Below are 17341 nucleotides of genomic sequence, written 5' to 3' on the forward strand. Positions count from 1 at the left end.
TGAGGGAATTGCTTAATTCAACACAGCTGGCCCTACCATATTTCTCTACCAGTGCCTGCAGTTAGGGCATGCAGCTGTGATCTTTCCTCTACTCCGGGACTGAATGGTAGAACACTCTTCCTGCCAACCCATGCACAAGCTCTGTTCACTCTGTATGCGTAGTAGCTGCTTTTTAGGGAGAAATTCTGTCTACTCAGGGGATAACAAAAGTGTGGATACTCAAAACATCTTTAAAAATGTACATATTTTTAGCAAGATAAAACAACTGCTTCTAATCTGATGCCAAATTATAGCCTAAAAACAAATTTATGGTCAAAATGTGAGCTCCTGGAAACAGATGTTTTCTTGTATTCATGGCTGTGCTCTTTATTATTCTCTGTTGTCCTGTTCCCTGATGATCTCTGATCTGCTAACATTTTGCAGAAGAAAGCCAAGAAGTGGACAATATGGAACGGCAACCATTTAAGTCTTATCTACTCCACTCTATCTTACCATGCAAAAATTGGCAAAAGGTCTTGAAAAAGAAAACTGTGCTCTGTGGCTTTTGAAAATAATTACACAGCCCTGATTTACACTAGGATCTTATTCTGAAATACACCCTGCTCCCCAAGTTTGAATTTATAAGCGGTGCATCCATACTACCAAGCCCATTATTTTGAAATTTGAACTCTGTACTCCTGCTTTCACGAGGAGTAATGCTAATTCAGAAATAGTAATTTATAAATAACATTAGTGTGGATGCTCTGGTGCTGCTAATTTGAACTAATTTACCTCTGAGAGGCCTTCCACAGCTCCCAGAGTGCTTTCTGGGGTTCTAAGTCCAAGGTAACATGTCCACATTAACAGAGCCTGCCTTGGACTAATTTTGATACTTCGCTGTAATGAGGATGTGCTAGTCCAAATTTATTACATCAGGACTTCTTAAGTTGAATTTACTAATTTAAAAATAGTTTCCTAGTGTAGATATGGCCTTAGATGTATAAGTAAAATCATGCGTCTACTTCCAACAGATCTAGATAGAATTCCGTAGGATGTAATTTCTATTGTGGCAGTGGAGACTGATTTTTCATGACTTTAAAACCTGGCTATTTTACAACTAAAAATCACATATTCAATTGGGTAACAAAGCACCACTTCCTCTGAAAGGAGAGTACAGCCCTTTAGTTACACTTTTGGAGAAAAAAAAACCTGGCACCTCTTTCAATTTAAAATACAGAAAGAATGGAATTGCTACTAGTTTCATATAGTTTTCTATTTCTGAAAACTGTGGCAATGATAAAATGAAATGAAAGTAGGTCTAACCTGGGTCCTCTGCAAGATGCACTTTTTGAGATCCTTGACTTCTCCAGTTAAGTGGCCATGAAGCTACTTATGGAAGTGGAATTTTTAACACCCCTCCCCCCAGATATACATGGATGAACAGTGCATCTTATTTCTAGAAAAACAGATATACAGTGATGATGTGACTTATTTTTCAGATTAGACATTTAAGATAAAGTTAATTCAAACCGACACTCTGTACAGTGCACCAAAGCAGTGTACCAGAAGTAGGGGGAAGGTTCTTTAACAGTGAAGGGAATTTCACCACTGAGTGAGCTATTCAGAGGTGCCCTAAAGCAATATCAATCATATCAATCTCCCCAAAGCAATTCTATTCCCATATGTTTCCTCTTTTGTAGGTCCCTCTAAAAACTTTTAAGAATGAAGTTTGGTATACATAAAGTTACTTTCCCACCACATATTCACAAGTGTTAAAGACTCATGCTCTACCCCTAGCTACTCTTGACAATGAATTGCATGCAGGAGCAACAAGAGGTTTGCATGAAAAGTCACAATCCCATGGGTCTTAAAGATCTCTGGTGACAAGCAAGATCCATATGAAAGTTGGCATTGACGAGGCAAGCATCATATCTATAGAACCTGGGTGACTTAATGCAAACTTGTAAGACCTCACAACCATGTCATAGACTCATAGAATCCTAAGGCTGGAAGAGACCTCAGGAGGTCATCGAGTCCAGCCCACTGTCCAAAGCAGAACCAATCCCAATTAAATCATCCCATCCAGGGCTTTGTCAAGCTGGGACTTAAAAACCTCTAGGGATGGAGATTCCACCACCTCCCTAGGTGACCCATCCCAGTACTTCACCACCCTCCTAGTGAAATAGTTTTTCCTAATATCCAACCTAGACCTTCCCCACTGTAACTTAACACCACTGCTCCTTGTTCTGCCATCTGTCACTACTGAGAACAGCCTCTCTCCATCCTCTTTGGAACCTCCCTTCAGAAAGTTGAAGGCTGCTATCAAATCTCCCCTCACTCTTCTCTTCTGCAGACTAAATAAGCCCAACTCCCTCAGCCTCTCCTCGTAGGTCATATGCTCCAGCCCCTTAATCATTTTGGTTGCCCTCTGCTGGACCCTCTCCAATGCGTCCACATCCTTTTTATAGTGGGGGGCCCAGAACTGGACGCAATACTCCAGTGTTGGCCTCACCAGTGCCGAATAAAGGGGAATAACAACTTCTCTAGATCTGCTGGAAATGCTCCTCCTAATGCACCCTAATATGCCATTAGCTTTCTTGGCTACAAGGGCACACTGTTGACACATATCCAGCTTCTCATCCACTGTAACCCCCAGGTCGTTTTCTGCTGCATTCCTACTTAGCCAGTTGGTCCCCAGCATGTAACAATACTTGGGATTCTTCCATCCCAAGTGCAGGACTCTACACATGTCCTTGTCAAACCTCAACATAAGAGCTCAGATGGGAAAATGATGAACGCATACAATAAAACAACATCATCACAAAAGGTCCAGCTTGTACTCTTGGAGGAATTCTGCACCAGCTCTGGCAAAGGCTAAGGAAAGGGCAAGGTTGTACCACACTGTATCCCCTGGTGGGAAATTAAAGAAACTGAGGGTGTATCTAGACTACAGAGTTTTTTCAAAAAAAAGTGGCCTTTAATGACACTTAAATGTCTTTTGAAGAACAAACTCCTCTATTTTCTTCTGTACATGTTGTTCAGGGTTAGGGTTTCTCCCTCTCCCCCCACCGTCAGCTCCATACTGACAAGGCAGCATGTGACTGGGGAACAGCTGACAGACCCAGATGCCATCATTCATTTGTGTGCATTGCCTGGGTACTTTTTTTCCTTCTCTTAAGTCTGTTTTCCATACCCCACCGAAAGGCTGCACATCAGACCTCAGCTCAATGAAAAACAAGAGCCTAATGTCTAGATAGAAATACATCACCACATCAGGTCATTTACAGGTCATCCAAGCTGTTTTATTGTTCTCTCCTTTTCCAACCAACTTGAATCTTTTAAGATATTCTAAAAACAGAAAATCAAAATGCCTCTATCAACCAGTTCACTTTCTAGGCAGGAAAAGCCTTTAAAGAACCCTTCCCTGAGCGTAAGTGTGTATGTGCAAGGAACTGACTTGAAATCTGGATTTGTGTGTGTATCGGCTCCCACCTGCCCCCCTCACCCTTCCCTCTGCTGCCTCTCTATCAGAGGAAGCAGCATGGGTGTGGGGCAAGCAGGCAGTTATATGGGATCTGGTGCTCCCCTCCTTTGCTGCCTCTGATACAGAGGCAACAAGGGCAAGGGGGGGGGGGGAAATGTGTGTAGCCTTTAGGATTAACGGACAAGCCCAGGTTTATTAATTAATCATTTAGATGACTATGCTAACATCCCTAATCCACAGATATAGAATCATAGAATACTAGGACTGGAAGGGACCTCAAGAGGTCATCAAGTCCAGACCCCTGCCCTCATGGCAGGACCAAATACTGTCTAGACCATCCCTGATAGACATTTATCTAACCTTCTCTTAAATATCTCCAGAGATGGGGATTCCACAACCTCCCTGGGCAATTTATTCCAGTGTTTAACCACCCTGACAGTAAGGAAATTTTTCCTAATGTCCAACCTAAACCTCCCTTGCTGCAGTTTAAGCCCCTTGCTTCTTGTTATCCTCAGAGGCCAAGATGAACAAGTTTTCTCCCTCCTCCTTATGACACCCTTTTAGATACCTGAGAACTGCTATCATGTCCCCCCTTAATCTTCTCTTTTCTAAACTAAACAAACCCAATTTTTTCAGCCTTCCTTCATAGGTCATGTTCTTTAGACCTTTAATCATTCTTGTTGCTCTTCTCTGGACCTCTCCAAATTTCTCCACATCTTTCTTGAAATACGGTGCCCAGAACTGGATACAATACTCCAACTGAGGCATAACCAGCGCAGAGTAGAGCGGAAGAATGACTTCTCGTGTCTTGCTCACAACACACCTGTTAATGCATCCCAGAAGCATGTTTGCTTTTTTTGCAACAGCATCATACTGCTGACTCATATTCAGCTTGTGGTCCACTATAACCCCTAGATCCCTTTCTGCCATACTCCTTCCTAGACAGTCGCTTCCCATTCTGTGTGTGTGAAACTGATTGTTCCTTTCTAAGTGGAGCACTTTGCATTTGTCTTTAATAAACTTCATCCTGTTTACCTCACACCATTTCTCCAATTTGTCCAGATCATTTTGAATTATGACCCTTCCTCCAGAGCAGTCGCAACCCCTTCCAGCTTGGTATCTGCAAACTTAATAAGCGTACTTTCTATGCCAATATCTAACTCGTTGATGAAGATATTGAACAGACCCGGTCCCAAAACAGACCCCTGCGAAACCCCACTTGTTATACCTTTCCAGCAGGATTGTGACCATTAATAACTACTCTCTGAGTACGGTTATCCAGCCGGTTATGCACCCACCTTATAGTAGCCCCATCTAAGTTGTATTTGCCTAGTTTATTGATAAGAATATCATGTGAGACAGTATCAAGCGCCTTACTAAAGTCTAGGTATACCACCTCCACCGCTTCTCCCTTATCCACAAGACTCATTATCCTATCAAAGAATATCACGTCCACCGCTTATCCCTTATCCACAAGGCTTGATATTTTATCAAAGAAAGCTATCAGATTGGTTTGACATGATTTGTTCTTTACAAATCCATGCTGGCTGTTCCCTATCACCTTGCCACTTTCCAAGTGTTTACAGATGATTTCCTTAATTACTTGCTCCATTATCTTCCCTGGCACAGAAGTTAAACTAACTGGTCTGTAGTTTCCTGGGTTGTTCTTATTTCCCTTTTTATAAATGGGCACTAGATTTGCCCTTTTCCAGTCTTCTGGAATCTCTCCTGCTCCCATGATTTTCCAAAGATGATAGAGGAGATATCTGAGCCTCTAAGCTATCAGCTCCTTGAATATTCTAGGATGCATTTCATCAGGCCCTGGTGACTTGCAGGCATCTAACTTTTCTAGGTGATTTTTATTTTATCTTCTAAACCTACCCCCTTTCCCACTAGCATTCACTGGCTGCGTCTAGACTTGCCAGCTGTCTACACTGGCCGCTTGAATTTGCGCAAGAACACTGACAATCTAATGTAACATTGTCAGAGTTCTTGCGCAAATACTATGCTGCTCCAGTTCAGGAAAAAGCCCTCTTGCGCAAATGTATTTGCGCAAGAGGGCCACTGTAGACAGCTAAAAACTGTTTTGCACAAAAAAAGCCCCAATGGCGAAAATGGCGATTGGGGCTTTCTTGCACAAAACTGCGTCTAGATTGGCACGGACGCTTTCCCGCAAAAAGTGCTTTTGCGCAAAAGCGTCCGTGCCAATCTAGACGCTCTTTTCCGCAAATGCTTTTAACGGAAAAACTTTTCCGTTAAAAGCATTTGCGGAAAATCATGCCAGTCTAGACGCAGCCACTATGTCAGGCATTCCTTCAGACTTCTCGGTGAAGACCGAAACAAATAAGTCATTAAGCATCTCTGCTATTTCCAAGTTTCCTGTTACTGTTTCGCCCTCCTCACTGACCAGTGGGCCTACCCTGTCCTTGGTCTTCCTCTTGCTTCTAATATATTTATAAAAAGTCTTCTTGTTTCCCTTTATTCCCGTAACTAATTTGAGCTCATTTTGTGCCTTTGCCTTTCTAATCTTGCCCCTGAATTCCTGTGTGGTTTGCCTATATTCATCCTTTGTAATTTGTCCTACTTTCCATTTTTTATAGGATTCCTTTTTTATTTTTAGAATAAGCCAAGGCATAGTTAAGCCAAGGCGGTCTTTTGCCATATTTTCTATCTTTCTGACACCGCAGAATTGCTTGCTTTTGGGCCCTTAATAATGTCCCTTTGAAAAACTGCCAACTCTCCTCAGCTGTTTTACCCCTCAGTCTTGATTCCCATGGGACCTTACCTATCAGCTCTCTGAGCTTACTTATGCAGGGATCTCATATATTGCTTTCTTTTCACTTCTTACTTAATTTCTCCAATGGAGGATCTGGGGGGTTGTGTTTTGGCTGATAAACCAGTATCACATATCAATTTTATTCATCCTCTGGTTCTGGAGTTATGTATATCTTCATTTGAGGGACTGAAATATTACCAAATAGTGTGTGCGCGCGCGGGAGGGCGGGAACAAGGGGGGGGGCGGGGGACAGAAAAGCTTTGTACTTACTTATTAAAAAGGTTCAGTCCAATCCTATAATGGCGTTTTCTGATAACATCATTACTGAAGGCAGGCGAATCCCAGCTGTTACGAGTTTCTTTATGGTATGTTTGTTTGCTTAAGGTTTGTTCCCTTAGGCTGTCTCTAGAAGAGGACTCTGAGCTGCAATTTATTGTATCATTAGAATTGGAAGTGCTATTGATGCTGTCATTATCACCATCAGAATAATCAGACTCTGATTTGCTTTGCCTGTTTGCAGTGCCATTAATAGCTAAGTGACTATCAATGGGCCTTGGCTTGTGTCTAGCCTCCTGTTCTTCTCGGGATATAATCTTGGTGGGAATACCATGTGGGATATGTTTTGGGCTTCCTTGCTGACTAGTGATTCCTCGGTCATATGCATTTTGTCTCTTTAATGAGCCTCTTTCTGAGCGATCACTTAAGTCCACTGAACTGTCACTAGGTGGTTCTATCGTTAGCAATGGCAGATGATCCATTCTCATCCTTTGTTCCTGGCATTCCAGTGAAGGGGTGCTCCTGCAACTTGTATCAGTGTCTATCTTATCATCCTTATGGGTCATGGACCAGTACTCTTGAGAAGAGTTCATTGACCGAAGCCTCAAGTCAGATTCCGTGCTAGACGGTCTGTCCACTGATTGGGAAAGGGGAAGGGGTGGAGATAGCTCTTCCTCATCAATATATAATGTAACATCACTATATGATGCAGTCATCTCATCAAGTTTCCTGTGATCCACATTATGGATTGCTGGCTTGATTTGACTACAACTATCCCTCTCCATTTCACGACTTCTGATTTGATCCGGAGTCTGGACTTCATCAGAATGTAGACTACGGCAATTTAGTGCATCATCAATTGATTCTGCAAGAGATTTGACCTGCCTTGAAAAAGCATCCTCCAGTTCTGTTATAGCATCAGCAAAATCAGTGGATGCTGCTGGAGATTTCATTGTAGTGGATTCCGCAAGGTCACCACATTCAGACTGGACAAGGGCTCCTATTTTTGACCCATCGTTTGTAAGAGAAACTTGCTTCCCTTCAAAGTATGAGCTATGGACTTTCTCAGGCCCTTCAAAGGAAAACTGCATTCTCATATTGGACAGCACAATGCGTCTTGACATACGATTTTCAGACATAGAACTTCTAAGCCGCTCAAAATTTTTGTTCATCTGATACTGACGAAAAGCTGTTTGTATGGTACGAGCAGCATGTCTAGTTATGAGACGGCCCCCATATTTCCGTTCTAGCATTTCCACCTAAAACGAAAATAAAAGATTTTATTCAACATGCAAAAAATTGAAAACAGAATTTTACTTCTAAATATTTTTTTTACTAATATTTGACTTAAAGCTGTTCAACTTCTACCTCAATTTTCTCACTAGTAAAGCAGCAATAATACTGATTTATCTACTTCACAGGGTTTCTGCGAGGATGTTGGTAAAATGATTTGAAAATGTTTTATTATTATGACCTGGTATTATCATAAATGATCTATTCCTATCAAATATATTTCCTACTATATCCATTAATAGATAAACATACAAATTAACATATATAATTTAAAGGGGGAGGGGGCTATTCAGTTGCACTAATCTCAAAATACCACATGAATAATTCATGATTTTACTGTTTAAAAAACTACTAGTATCAATTCAAAAGGAACAGTAAAATTAAAGCTGACATTTCCAAAACTATATTTCCAAAGAGCTAGCAAGGATTTTTTTCCTTAAAAATCCTAAGGTTATCCTTTAGCGACACTAACACATGAAATATACCAAGATAAACTTGCATTTGTTGAGTCCAAATACTTTTCAAGCAAAGGGGATTGGTGGTGGGGAATCACATGATTATGATGGGGGGGTCCCCAGCAGACCAGGGACACCCCGAGCAAAGCCGCAGGTCAGTCTAGAGCTCTATACAAGGGGTGGGCTAAAGCCTCTCTGCGGGCCGCATTCAGCCCGTCTAGGGCTTTGATCCAGCCCACAAGGTAGTTTCAGGCCCCACCCCCTAGCTCATTGCCTCAGAGCAGGAAAGGGGCCCAAGACCTTCAAACTGCTTCTATTTCAAGGGCTCACGTATTCCCCGCCCCTTGCCTAGCAGTTGTGGGGAAGGCACAAGCCCTTTAAATAGAAACAGCTGAGAGGGCTCGCAGCTCCCTGCGCCTCTAGCGTGTTGCCAGACCGTGATCCCATTCAGCTGTTTCTATTTAAAGGGCTTGTACCTTCCCCAGGCATATTGCCTAGCAGCCAGGGGAACAGGAGAGCCCTTTAAATAGAAACAGCTCAAAGGGATCCTGCGTCTCCCGCAATGCACCAGAGGCGAGGGGAGCTGCGAGCCCTTTCGGCTGTGTCTATTTAAAGGGCTCTTGTGTTCCCCAGCTGCTAGGCAACAGGTTGCCTGATAGGCATAGGGAAGGTGCCAGCCCTTTACATAAAAGCACTTAAAGGGCTCACAGCTCCCCCAGCCTCTAATGAGTTGTTAGGAAGCCAGAAATGTGAGCCCTTTCAACTGCTTCTATTTAAAGGGCTCGCCTGCTGGGTGGCACCCGCAGGCGCAAGCCCTTTAAATAGAAGCAACTGAAAGGGCTCACAGCTCGGCCCCACTGGCCTGCTGTCTGGGAACTTCCGGGAGGCATGAGCCCTTTCAACTGCTTCTCTTCAAAGGGCTTGTGCCTGCCGGGCAGCTGCCAGGCAACAGGTTAGAAGTGGGAGGCATGGCTTTGTTCTCTCCTTTCACATATGTGGTGGACAATACTCCAAGTGACCTCCAAATGCAGCTTATTGACTTGCAGAGTGATGCCTTGCTTGCGGAGCAATTCAAATCCATGCCACTTCTGGAATTTTATGCATCTCTCAATGAACAAAGCTCTCCGAAGGTCACGGCTCATGCCCAAAAGACGGTTGTATTGTTCGGACCAACTTACACCTGTGAGCAGACATTTTCTGTGATGAAATTCAATAAACCAAAGAACAGCTCTTCTATCACTGATGACCACCTTGCAGTAGTGCTCCGCATTGCAACATCAGAAATAACCCCTGACCTCACATCCTTTGTTAATGCCCAACACAGACTTTCTTCTTCACACTGAGTTGCTTTTTTTTTTTTTTACACACACTTAAATTGAATGCACATAAGTCGCATTAAACTCAGGTGGGCAGTAAGTCGGATGTGGCTTCTGCCAGTGCTTATCAACCTGTGTCTCTGCAGATATGGCCATTTAAAGCTCCTGGTGGCTGTGGATCACCATTCCTAACCCATGTGAGCTGTAGGAGGTGGTGTCCCAATTCACGCAGTGCCCGTTGGCTGGAGATGGTGCTCCATGGTGAATGGGAGGTCCAAGCGGCTGTTCCAGAGGAGGTGCGTGTAAATAAAGCATTGGTGGCCTGCTGAGGCTAACCCTGGTGAACGTGTCCATTCTGCGGGTCAGATATTGCCCACCACTGATGTAACTAAAAGTTTAGTGTTAGTGTTGTTGTTATTACAAATGCTACACGTGTTCTCAGAATGTTAGAGTTGCCCTCTATGATAATCTTTGGATAATGTTGTATGCTGTTAATTATTTTTAAAAATAATTAAATTGTTATGTAAAAAACATATTGGTGTCTTTATACAGCACATGGACTGTCCCTTCCGGAACGGCCCCCGGACACTTCTCAAATTTATGAAGTGGCCCCCCTTCAAAAATTATTGCCCACCCCTGCACTATACAGATCCTTTGTGCAGATGAGTGCCAGGGATGCCAGGCCATGCAAAAAGGCTATCAATATGTGGCTAAATACTGTGAGCAGCTCACTCTCCCGTCTCCGTACACCTTTACATGTTTTTTATGTGTTTCACAGATCTATGAATCACTACCTAGAAAATTGTTCAGTTGACGAAGCATGCACCAGAATCTGCCATTGAATTTCACTGCTACAAATACCTTCTATGACTTTAAAGTGAGCTAGAACATTGTATTTAATTGATTGTGACCATTGTTAAATTAAAAAATCTTGTCTATTCCAGTACTAATACATTAATCTCTGGTATCTAAAGTTGTAATCCAGAAATGTACTGTATAAACACATAATCTTTTGAAGGCACCTCTCTTGGAGTGTGCATACTGTGCCATTTTTATTACAGAGCTTAATTATAGTCCCATCTAGAATATCTTACCTTTTAGATAATATTCTTGTATTTTTTCAGCTGATCACAGCTGTCAAAGCAAATATTAAAACACACCAAAATATGACTTAGAACATGGCCCACGGTAAACAGAAACTACATGTACTGGTGTATTGGTTGTTACACACTTTCAGTTAAGGAAACTAAAAGCATTCACCTACTTTAAATTGTTAAATCATTGGATCAAAAATGACACACTGGATAGAACATGGAAAGTAACATATTCCAAATAAGTTTATTGTCAAGATTAATTTTAAATATCACATCTGAGATTTCACACATTTAGAAAAGAAGAAAAAAGGTCTTTTTAGTGAAATATCCTGAAGTCAACCTCTATTCAGGTTTTAGTGAAGTCAAATGGAGTGTTGCCTGACAGAGAAAAAAAACGAATGAACAACTCAAGATTTGGCACTTCCAATTTAGTGTGTCTATGGAGGAAACTGTCTTTTTCTTTCTTTCACGAGCATTAAAGCCATTCCAAGTTTAAAACTGCAAATTTTATTCAGGAAAAAAACTCATGGTTTCATGCTGTGAACAAAATATAAGCCACCTGCATGAAATCATAACCACTGGGAGCATGAAGTTTTCACTTTAGAAGAAAAAATCCGTATTTGTTTTTAAATGTAATTTTGGCTGTTGCCTCAGTGAGCCAAAGAAAAAGCAGAGCGAAAAGGATGCAATTTTAATAATATTCAACTATGCAAGCTATAAATTAACTTGGATTTGGAAAAAGAAAATGTGTCATTTTCAACTTCACAAAAGCATGTTTTTGTTGGCAAACAGACTCTTTTGCCTTATTCGTAAATAAAGATAGCTCAAATACCTGCTTATCTTGTAGATCTGAGGAGAGTTCATAGCTCTCAGAAAGTGATCTTGACCTTTTAATAGCTTCCTCCTCTGCTTGTTTTCGCAGTATTGATGTTGAGTGCTGAAGCTTAGGCCTCCGAGATCTTTGCTGCCCAGGGGAGACAGAATACAGCCCGTAAGCAGAATGGTCGTAATGGTCTGGGCTTAGCGCCGAACTATGGGTTATAGGTCCTTGATGGTAAGTAGATGGACTATCCAAAGATGTGCCAGTTTCACTATTTGGAGCTTCGCCTTCAACACTAGATAAACAAAGAAGGGGGGGGGGGAAGAGAACCTCTAGTAAGTATTAAACATCAAAAATCATAGCAGTTATAACTCATAAATAGAGTTTTACCGAGCTTCAGATTATCCAGACTTAATTCACTATTTGTTAAAATTCACCTTTTGTTATTGATTTTGTAGGGTCATGTAGGTGACAGTTTAGCTACCACAAATTTCCTTAAGCACATTTCTCTTTCTGCTGCAGAGCTCTTTTGAGGCAGCAAAAGTGAAATTTCCTGTTTTAATTTTATGTACCAATTTTTAGTAACATTCTGAAAAATTCACTTGACTATATATAAGCAAAAAAATATTTCCAAAAGGAGTTTCTCACATTTATTTCTACATCAGTTCACTGCAAAACCACAAATGTATTTTCATATTTTGTCATGTAGACCAAAGTGTAAGAAATAAGGTCACATCTTTAAGTTTCAATGCAGCATTAAAAAAATTATTTTCCCTCTTACCCAAAATAAATTTTGAATTCTCTGTGGCCTATTAAGTATAATGCATTCGTAGAATTTAAAGATGGAGAAAAAAAGATCTATGAAGGCAAGCTAATTTCTCTGCCAGCACAGGATTATTCCAACACTATACTTTGTTGAACTTTGTCCAATCCATCCAATCCCAAGAGATGGATTCTTTCCATTTGTGTTAGAAAACTTTGACAGTACAGAATGCCATATGTCTTTTTCATGCAGTTCAAATCAAACACTGACAGATTTCTAATTTATGTATCCTGCTTACATATAATGTTAATATGAAATGCATTTTCATTTACACTGGTTTTCCAAAGCCTCAGCAACACTCCCTTCTGCAGGTGCACACAAAATCACACTTTTCCTACCTACCTTTTGTTTTAAAAACCAGACACATTAGGATTCTCAAGAAACAAAATTTCATGTACACTCATCCTGGCTTACACTCATCCATGACTTTCATACAGCTCACACACAAAAACATAAAAAAAGCTCTTATGTTGTTTCTTAGAAATGAAATGCCATGGCCCCTGTTGGACACACACCACAGCAGCTCTTTCAGCAGTTCAAAGTACAGAGTGATTTCTGAAAGAACATTCTCCAGTGGATTGCACTGCCAGAACAGATCAAGGTTAACACTGTCAAAACTCTTCTGGGTTGAACAGTGTGTACTTGTGTAAGTGGGGGAAAAAAGGCTCTTAGATTACTCAAAATGTTTCTACAAACATTTAAAACTGAAAGCAATTTCTCTTTCCTTGCCCATCAAAATGTGACTCTCCCAAATAAGGTGTTTTTAAGCAAACAAACTGGAAAGATTTCTGTCTAAACACCAATCACTTTTTCCAAAAAGGAAGCTGACAGGAAACTAAATCCCTTTCCCTTAAAATACAGCTGCTTTCAATTTAAAAAAGTTTAATTATTTCAACTTTAGTAACTGACATTGAAAACATGAAGCCATGCATTAAAAAAAAAAAAAAAATCTTACATTTTCCATCTTAATAAATTCCATTGAGGATTTTCTTACCAAACTGCATCATACTGCCTCTTTCAGCACTAAGAAGTATTTTTCCAGTAAGGGTTGAATTTTTAGGCTGAATTTGTTTGTACCTAGTAAGTTCTTAATTAAAATCTACCCATGTAAGTAGTTTCAGTACAAGCACATTAACTTTGTTTTATTCTCCAATTATGACAAGCGATGCAAGAATATCACAAGGTTTTAATATTTTTCCTTTCTGAGCTCTGATGGCATATTTTCTGTCCTCTTCCCCTCTTAAATTATAAAATGTTTAATAATCCTTCTACTCTGATGATTACCACACTGACATTTTAATAATGATTCCGTCAGTGCATGGCTTCTTAATGATCTTTAATGCCATTAATAAAAAGTTGCAGTACTGCTTTGAATGACTTCTTTTCCAGGACCAAAGCACTGATTTTCCGAAATGCTTTCGGTTTCTCTCTTTATACTTTAGTTTATTTTTTTTCCAGTACTGAATGCAGACCCTGAATGGTTGGCATGGCTAATTTCATTTTGGTCATAAACTCACTCGCTGCTACCACGTGCCTGACCTTTGAAGCAACAGGGCAGTACAACAGGCAGCCTTCTTGCACAATGTCTGACTTTTCAAGTAAGCAAGTCAGATCTACACATTTGAATGATTTCTTCTTCCCCACCTTCCTTCCCCACTAGAGCAAGGGGCTGTGTATGTGTGTGTACACGCGCAGAAGTGAGAACAGAATAAAAAATAAAAACCCAACTATAAAAATAAATAAACCTCCCTTTCCTTATTAAAAATGTCATTCAACACAAGTATGAACATTTTAATAAATGTGATGTGTGTGTGGAACTAAAGACAGCAGAAATCATTTTCTTCAAACTGATTGGGGTGCATACTGCCCCATCATATAATGGATTTAACAGACCTTTCCCTTTAGGAGAGTAGGCCTAATTTCCCAACAGAAACGGGCTGATGAGGACAATGATACTCCTGACAATGCTTATACTAAAACAGGGGCTCTCAACCTTGCTAGACTTCCAGAAGTCTGCTTTCCTTCCTAATCTCCAAGTCACAGCTCACTTAGGGCACGTCTACACTGTAAGGCAAAAACTGAATTAAGATACATAACTTCAGCTACGTCAATTGCGCAGCTGAAGTCGAAATAGCTTAATTCGGCTTTTGGCGCTGTCTACACAGCAGCAAGGAGAGGGAAGAACACTCTTATTCCCTGTGAAATGAGGGTTACAGAAGTTGGAGTAAGAAGTCCTCCATCTTGACTCCCCACTCTCCCGGGCTCACAGCTGAGAAAGAGAAATGGCTGCAGCAGGCACTTTTGTGAGTAGTGTGTTCATGGGAGGAAGGGGGTGGGTGGGAGGGAGGCAGGGAGTCTTTGTGAGGCTCCCCACTGCGTACCCGGTCTGGATCCTGTGGCTTGGTGGGCCAGATCCGGCCCCCAGGCCATATTTTGCTCAGCCCTAAACTACAAGTAAAGTACAGTGAGTGCCTCAGAGAAGTTCACAGTAACGAGTGAGAACATTATGCCTCCAAGGCACAACTGGGTCAAGGAAAAGCCTTATTATGATAGGTGAATCCTAATGGGGGACTTCCCACATATCTTAACTTTATCCAATTCAGTTGTGCCTCTACTGTTTATATTTCCTGATATTCCAAAATTATAGGAAGATATTCTTCAGGGCATATCTCTCTTTGGGGAGACTTTGGACTTGATGGACTGGTTCTTCTCTCCATGACACTCAGATGATACATTAGGGGTTTCAGTTTCAATGGATTCACTACGGCAATCATAAAACGAAAGAGAATGAAGTAGCATAGGGACAGACTGACCGACTGACTCCAAGGATACTGTATCATTCCAGTCTCAATATAAGAGTGTAATTGAGTTGTGATACAAGCCAAGAAGAGGAAAAGGCTGGTAGCCAGCACCATACAGAAGGAGTGAATGAAGTGTACAGACTGAAAGAATGGAAAGGCAGTCTTTAGAATAACTCATCCTATTGACATTATTGATTATGAACACAGCTTTCTACAGGGCCTAGGAAATCCTTTGTAAGAGCCTGTTTGCACCTCTAAGCTTGCTTTTTTCTTCTTCTTCTTTTTTTGAGTCTGAGAAAAGAAGTGGTTTGAACTGGCTCAGTTGACATTAACAAGGCTTGCTATAAAAGAAGCCTGCAGAGACCATATACTGTATTAGATTTTAATTGCACCAAGGCAAAGAAGGCAGTAAAAAAAGGGACAAGAAGATGGGGGAGAAGAAAGGAATGGAAATATGAAGGAACAGACTGGATATAGTTTTTAAACTGTTTTTACCTCTCACAGATATTTAAGATTATAGGTAAAAATCAATCTTTCAAAATAACCTGTTTTTCTCCAAAGACTAAAAACTGCTGTGGAAACACAGATGGGTTTGGAGGTTTTTCTTCTTCCACCAAAAGGGCATGTCTGGATTTCTTGCAATAGCTTCTCAACAACTAATACACATTGGCATATGCACATTCTAAAAAATGAAAATACATCAATAGAAGCGACATAGGCGAAAGAACACAAGTAGGATCTGTTCATCTCATCAGCAGAGCCACAAGACAGGGGTCAGGCCTGCAATGCAGCTAACACTGCATTGCCTGGGATGCACACTGAGTTCTAACAGCTTCAGAATCAAAGCTGACTGCTCTGTTCCTATTGAAGAATGATGCCAAAATGAGACCCTGACTGCCAAAAGCTGATTTTCTAATTTATTTATCAGGATGTCAAGGATGCATAGGCTGAACTATCCAGGCACACACTAAGCCAAACTAGTATACTATGGTTGTTTCTCCAAAATCTTTTCTTAAGATTAGGATGGCAGAAGTCACCTGGGATTCCTTATTAGACCCAAACAAAAATGAAAGACCCCAAGACACGGTTGTACACTCAGCTTATCTAGGCCGTCATTCAGCCTTCACTTTCAATGTGCCTACTTTCAAGTAGGAATAAGAGATCCTCCGGAAAAGGGCTTATTTTCCGGAGAATCACGTCTAGACTGGCGCTTTTCTCCGGCTTATCCCCAAGCCGGAAAAAAGCGGCAGCCATGTAAATGCAAATGCCGTGGGGGATATTTAAATCCCCCGCGGAATTTGCAATTGCGATGTGTCTCATTAGCATCCCTTTTCCGGAAAGGGATGCCAATGTAGACACAGCCTATGGGCTTGATCTTGCTCCCATTGATTGCAGAGGCTGCAAGTCTGCCCACAAGTGGACACACTTAATGCTCAGAAACATCACACCATGCTCTTACAGGAACATCAAGCCATGCAAATCATAAGGTAAATACTAATATTTTACAGAAGTATCACTGCTTCATCTTTAAAAATACAGACAACTCTACTTTGTGATCCTTATCAGCTAAATCAGTGTGTAAAGAGAACCCCCCCCCAAAAACCTCTGATGTAAGAAGAATATTCAATATTCAAGACAATATAAAATAAAAGCCTGAAACCACTCAAGTCATGAAGCATTTGTATGCATATATAAAGCTATAATGGATTCACAAAGGGAATAAGTGGATGCATGCTACAGTAACTGCACAAATGTTGAAATCCAGCACACTACAGATTTTATTCTGAATTTTAAAAGTAGTAGAAAAATCCAGCATGCTTCTGAACAGTGCAACAGCAGAACCCGACTGCGTGCAGTATTGGAAGAGATAACATACTGGAAAGGAAGAAAAGTTTGAGAGAAATTTTTTGCCAGTGGATATTTTACATAGACGATGTGAACTCACCAGTTATTTTTCATCAGAGGAATTTATATAGAACTGGCTTATGACTAAGCAGTACAAGGAGGTGAGGATAAAAACAGGCACTAACAAATATCCTGTGGAGTGCTATGTGCATTGAGATATCAGTACTGTTTGTTTATTCCTTAAGGATTTGTTAAGGAAGGCAGCAGCCTCCACTGGCTCTTCTGAGTATGTCTGGCCTATTCACTCCTACTAGATTATCAATTGTGTTTATTACGGTACTGCCTACGCGCTGGGAACTGTACAAGCACAGAATTGTTG

At 41.0% G+C, this 17341-nt stretch overlaps 1 protein-coding gene across 12 annotated transcripts in view; it reads right to left on the reverse strand.

Annotated features, from left to right (window-relative positions):
- Positions 1-17341, reverse strand: part of IQSEC1 (IQ motif and Sec7 domain ArfGEF 1) — a 611669-nt gene that overhangs the window by 68291 nt on the left and 526037 nt on the right. For all 12 annotated transcript variants that reach the window (XM_075939721.1, XM_075939719.1, XM_075939722.1 and 9 more), the window contains 2 exons: positions 11506-11788; positions 6510-7774 (listed from right to left, as the gene is read on the reverse strand). In XM_075939721.1, coding sequence (XP_075795836.1) covers positions 6510-7774; positions 11506-11788 — 1548 coding nt within the window. The remainder of the gene's footprint in view (positions 1-6509; positions 7775-11505; positions 11789-17341) is intronic.

This window comes from Pelodiscus sinensis, chromosome 11 (assembly GCF_049634645.1).
Source record: "Pelodiscus sinensis isolate JC-2024 chromosome 11, ASM4963464v1, whole genome shotgun sequence".
NCBI lineage: Eukaryota > Metazoa > Chordata > Testudines > Trionychidae > Pelodiscus > Pelodiscus sinensis.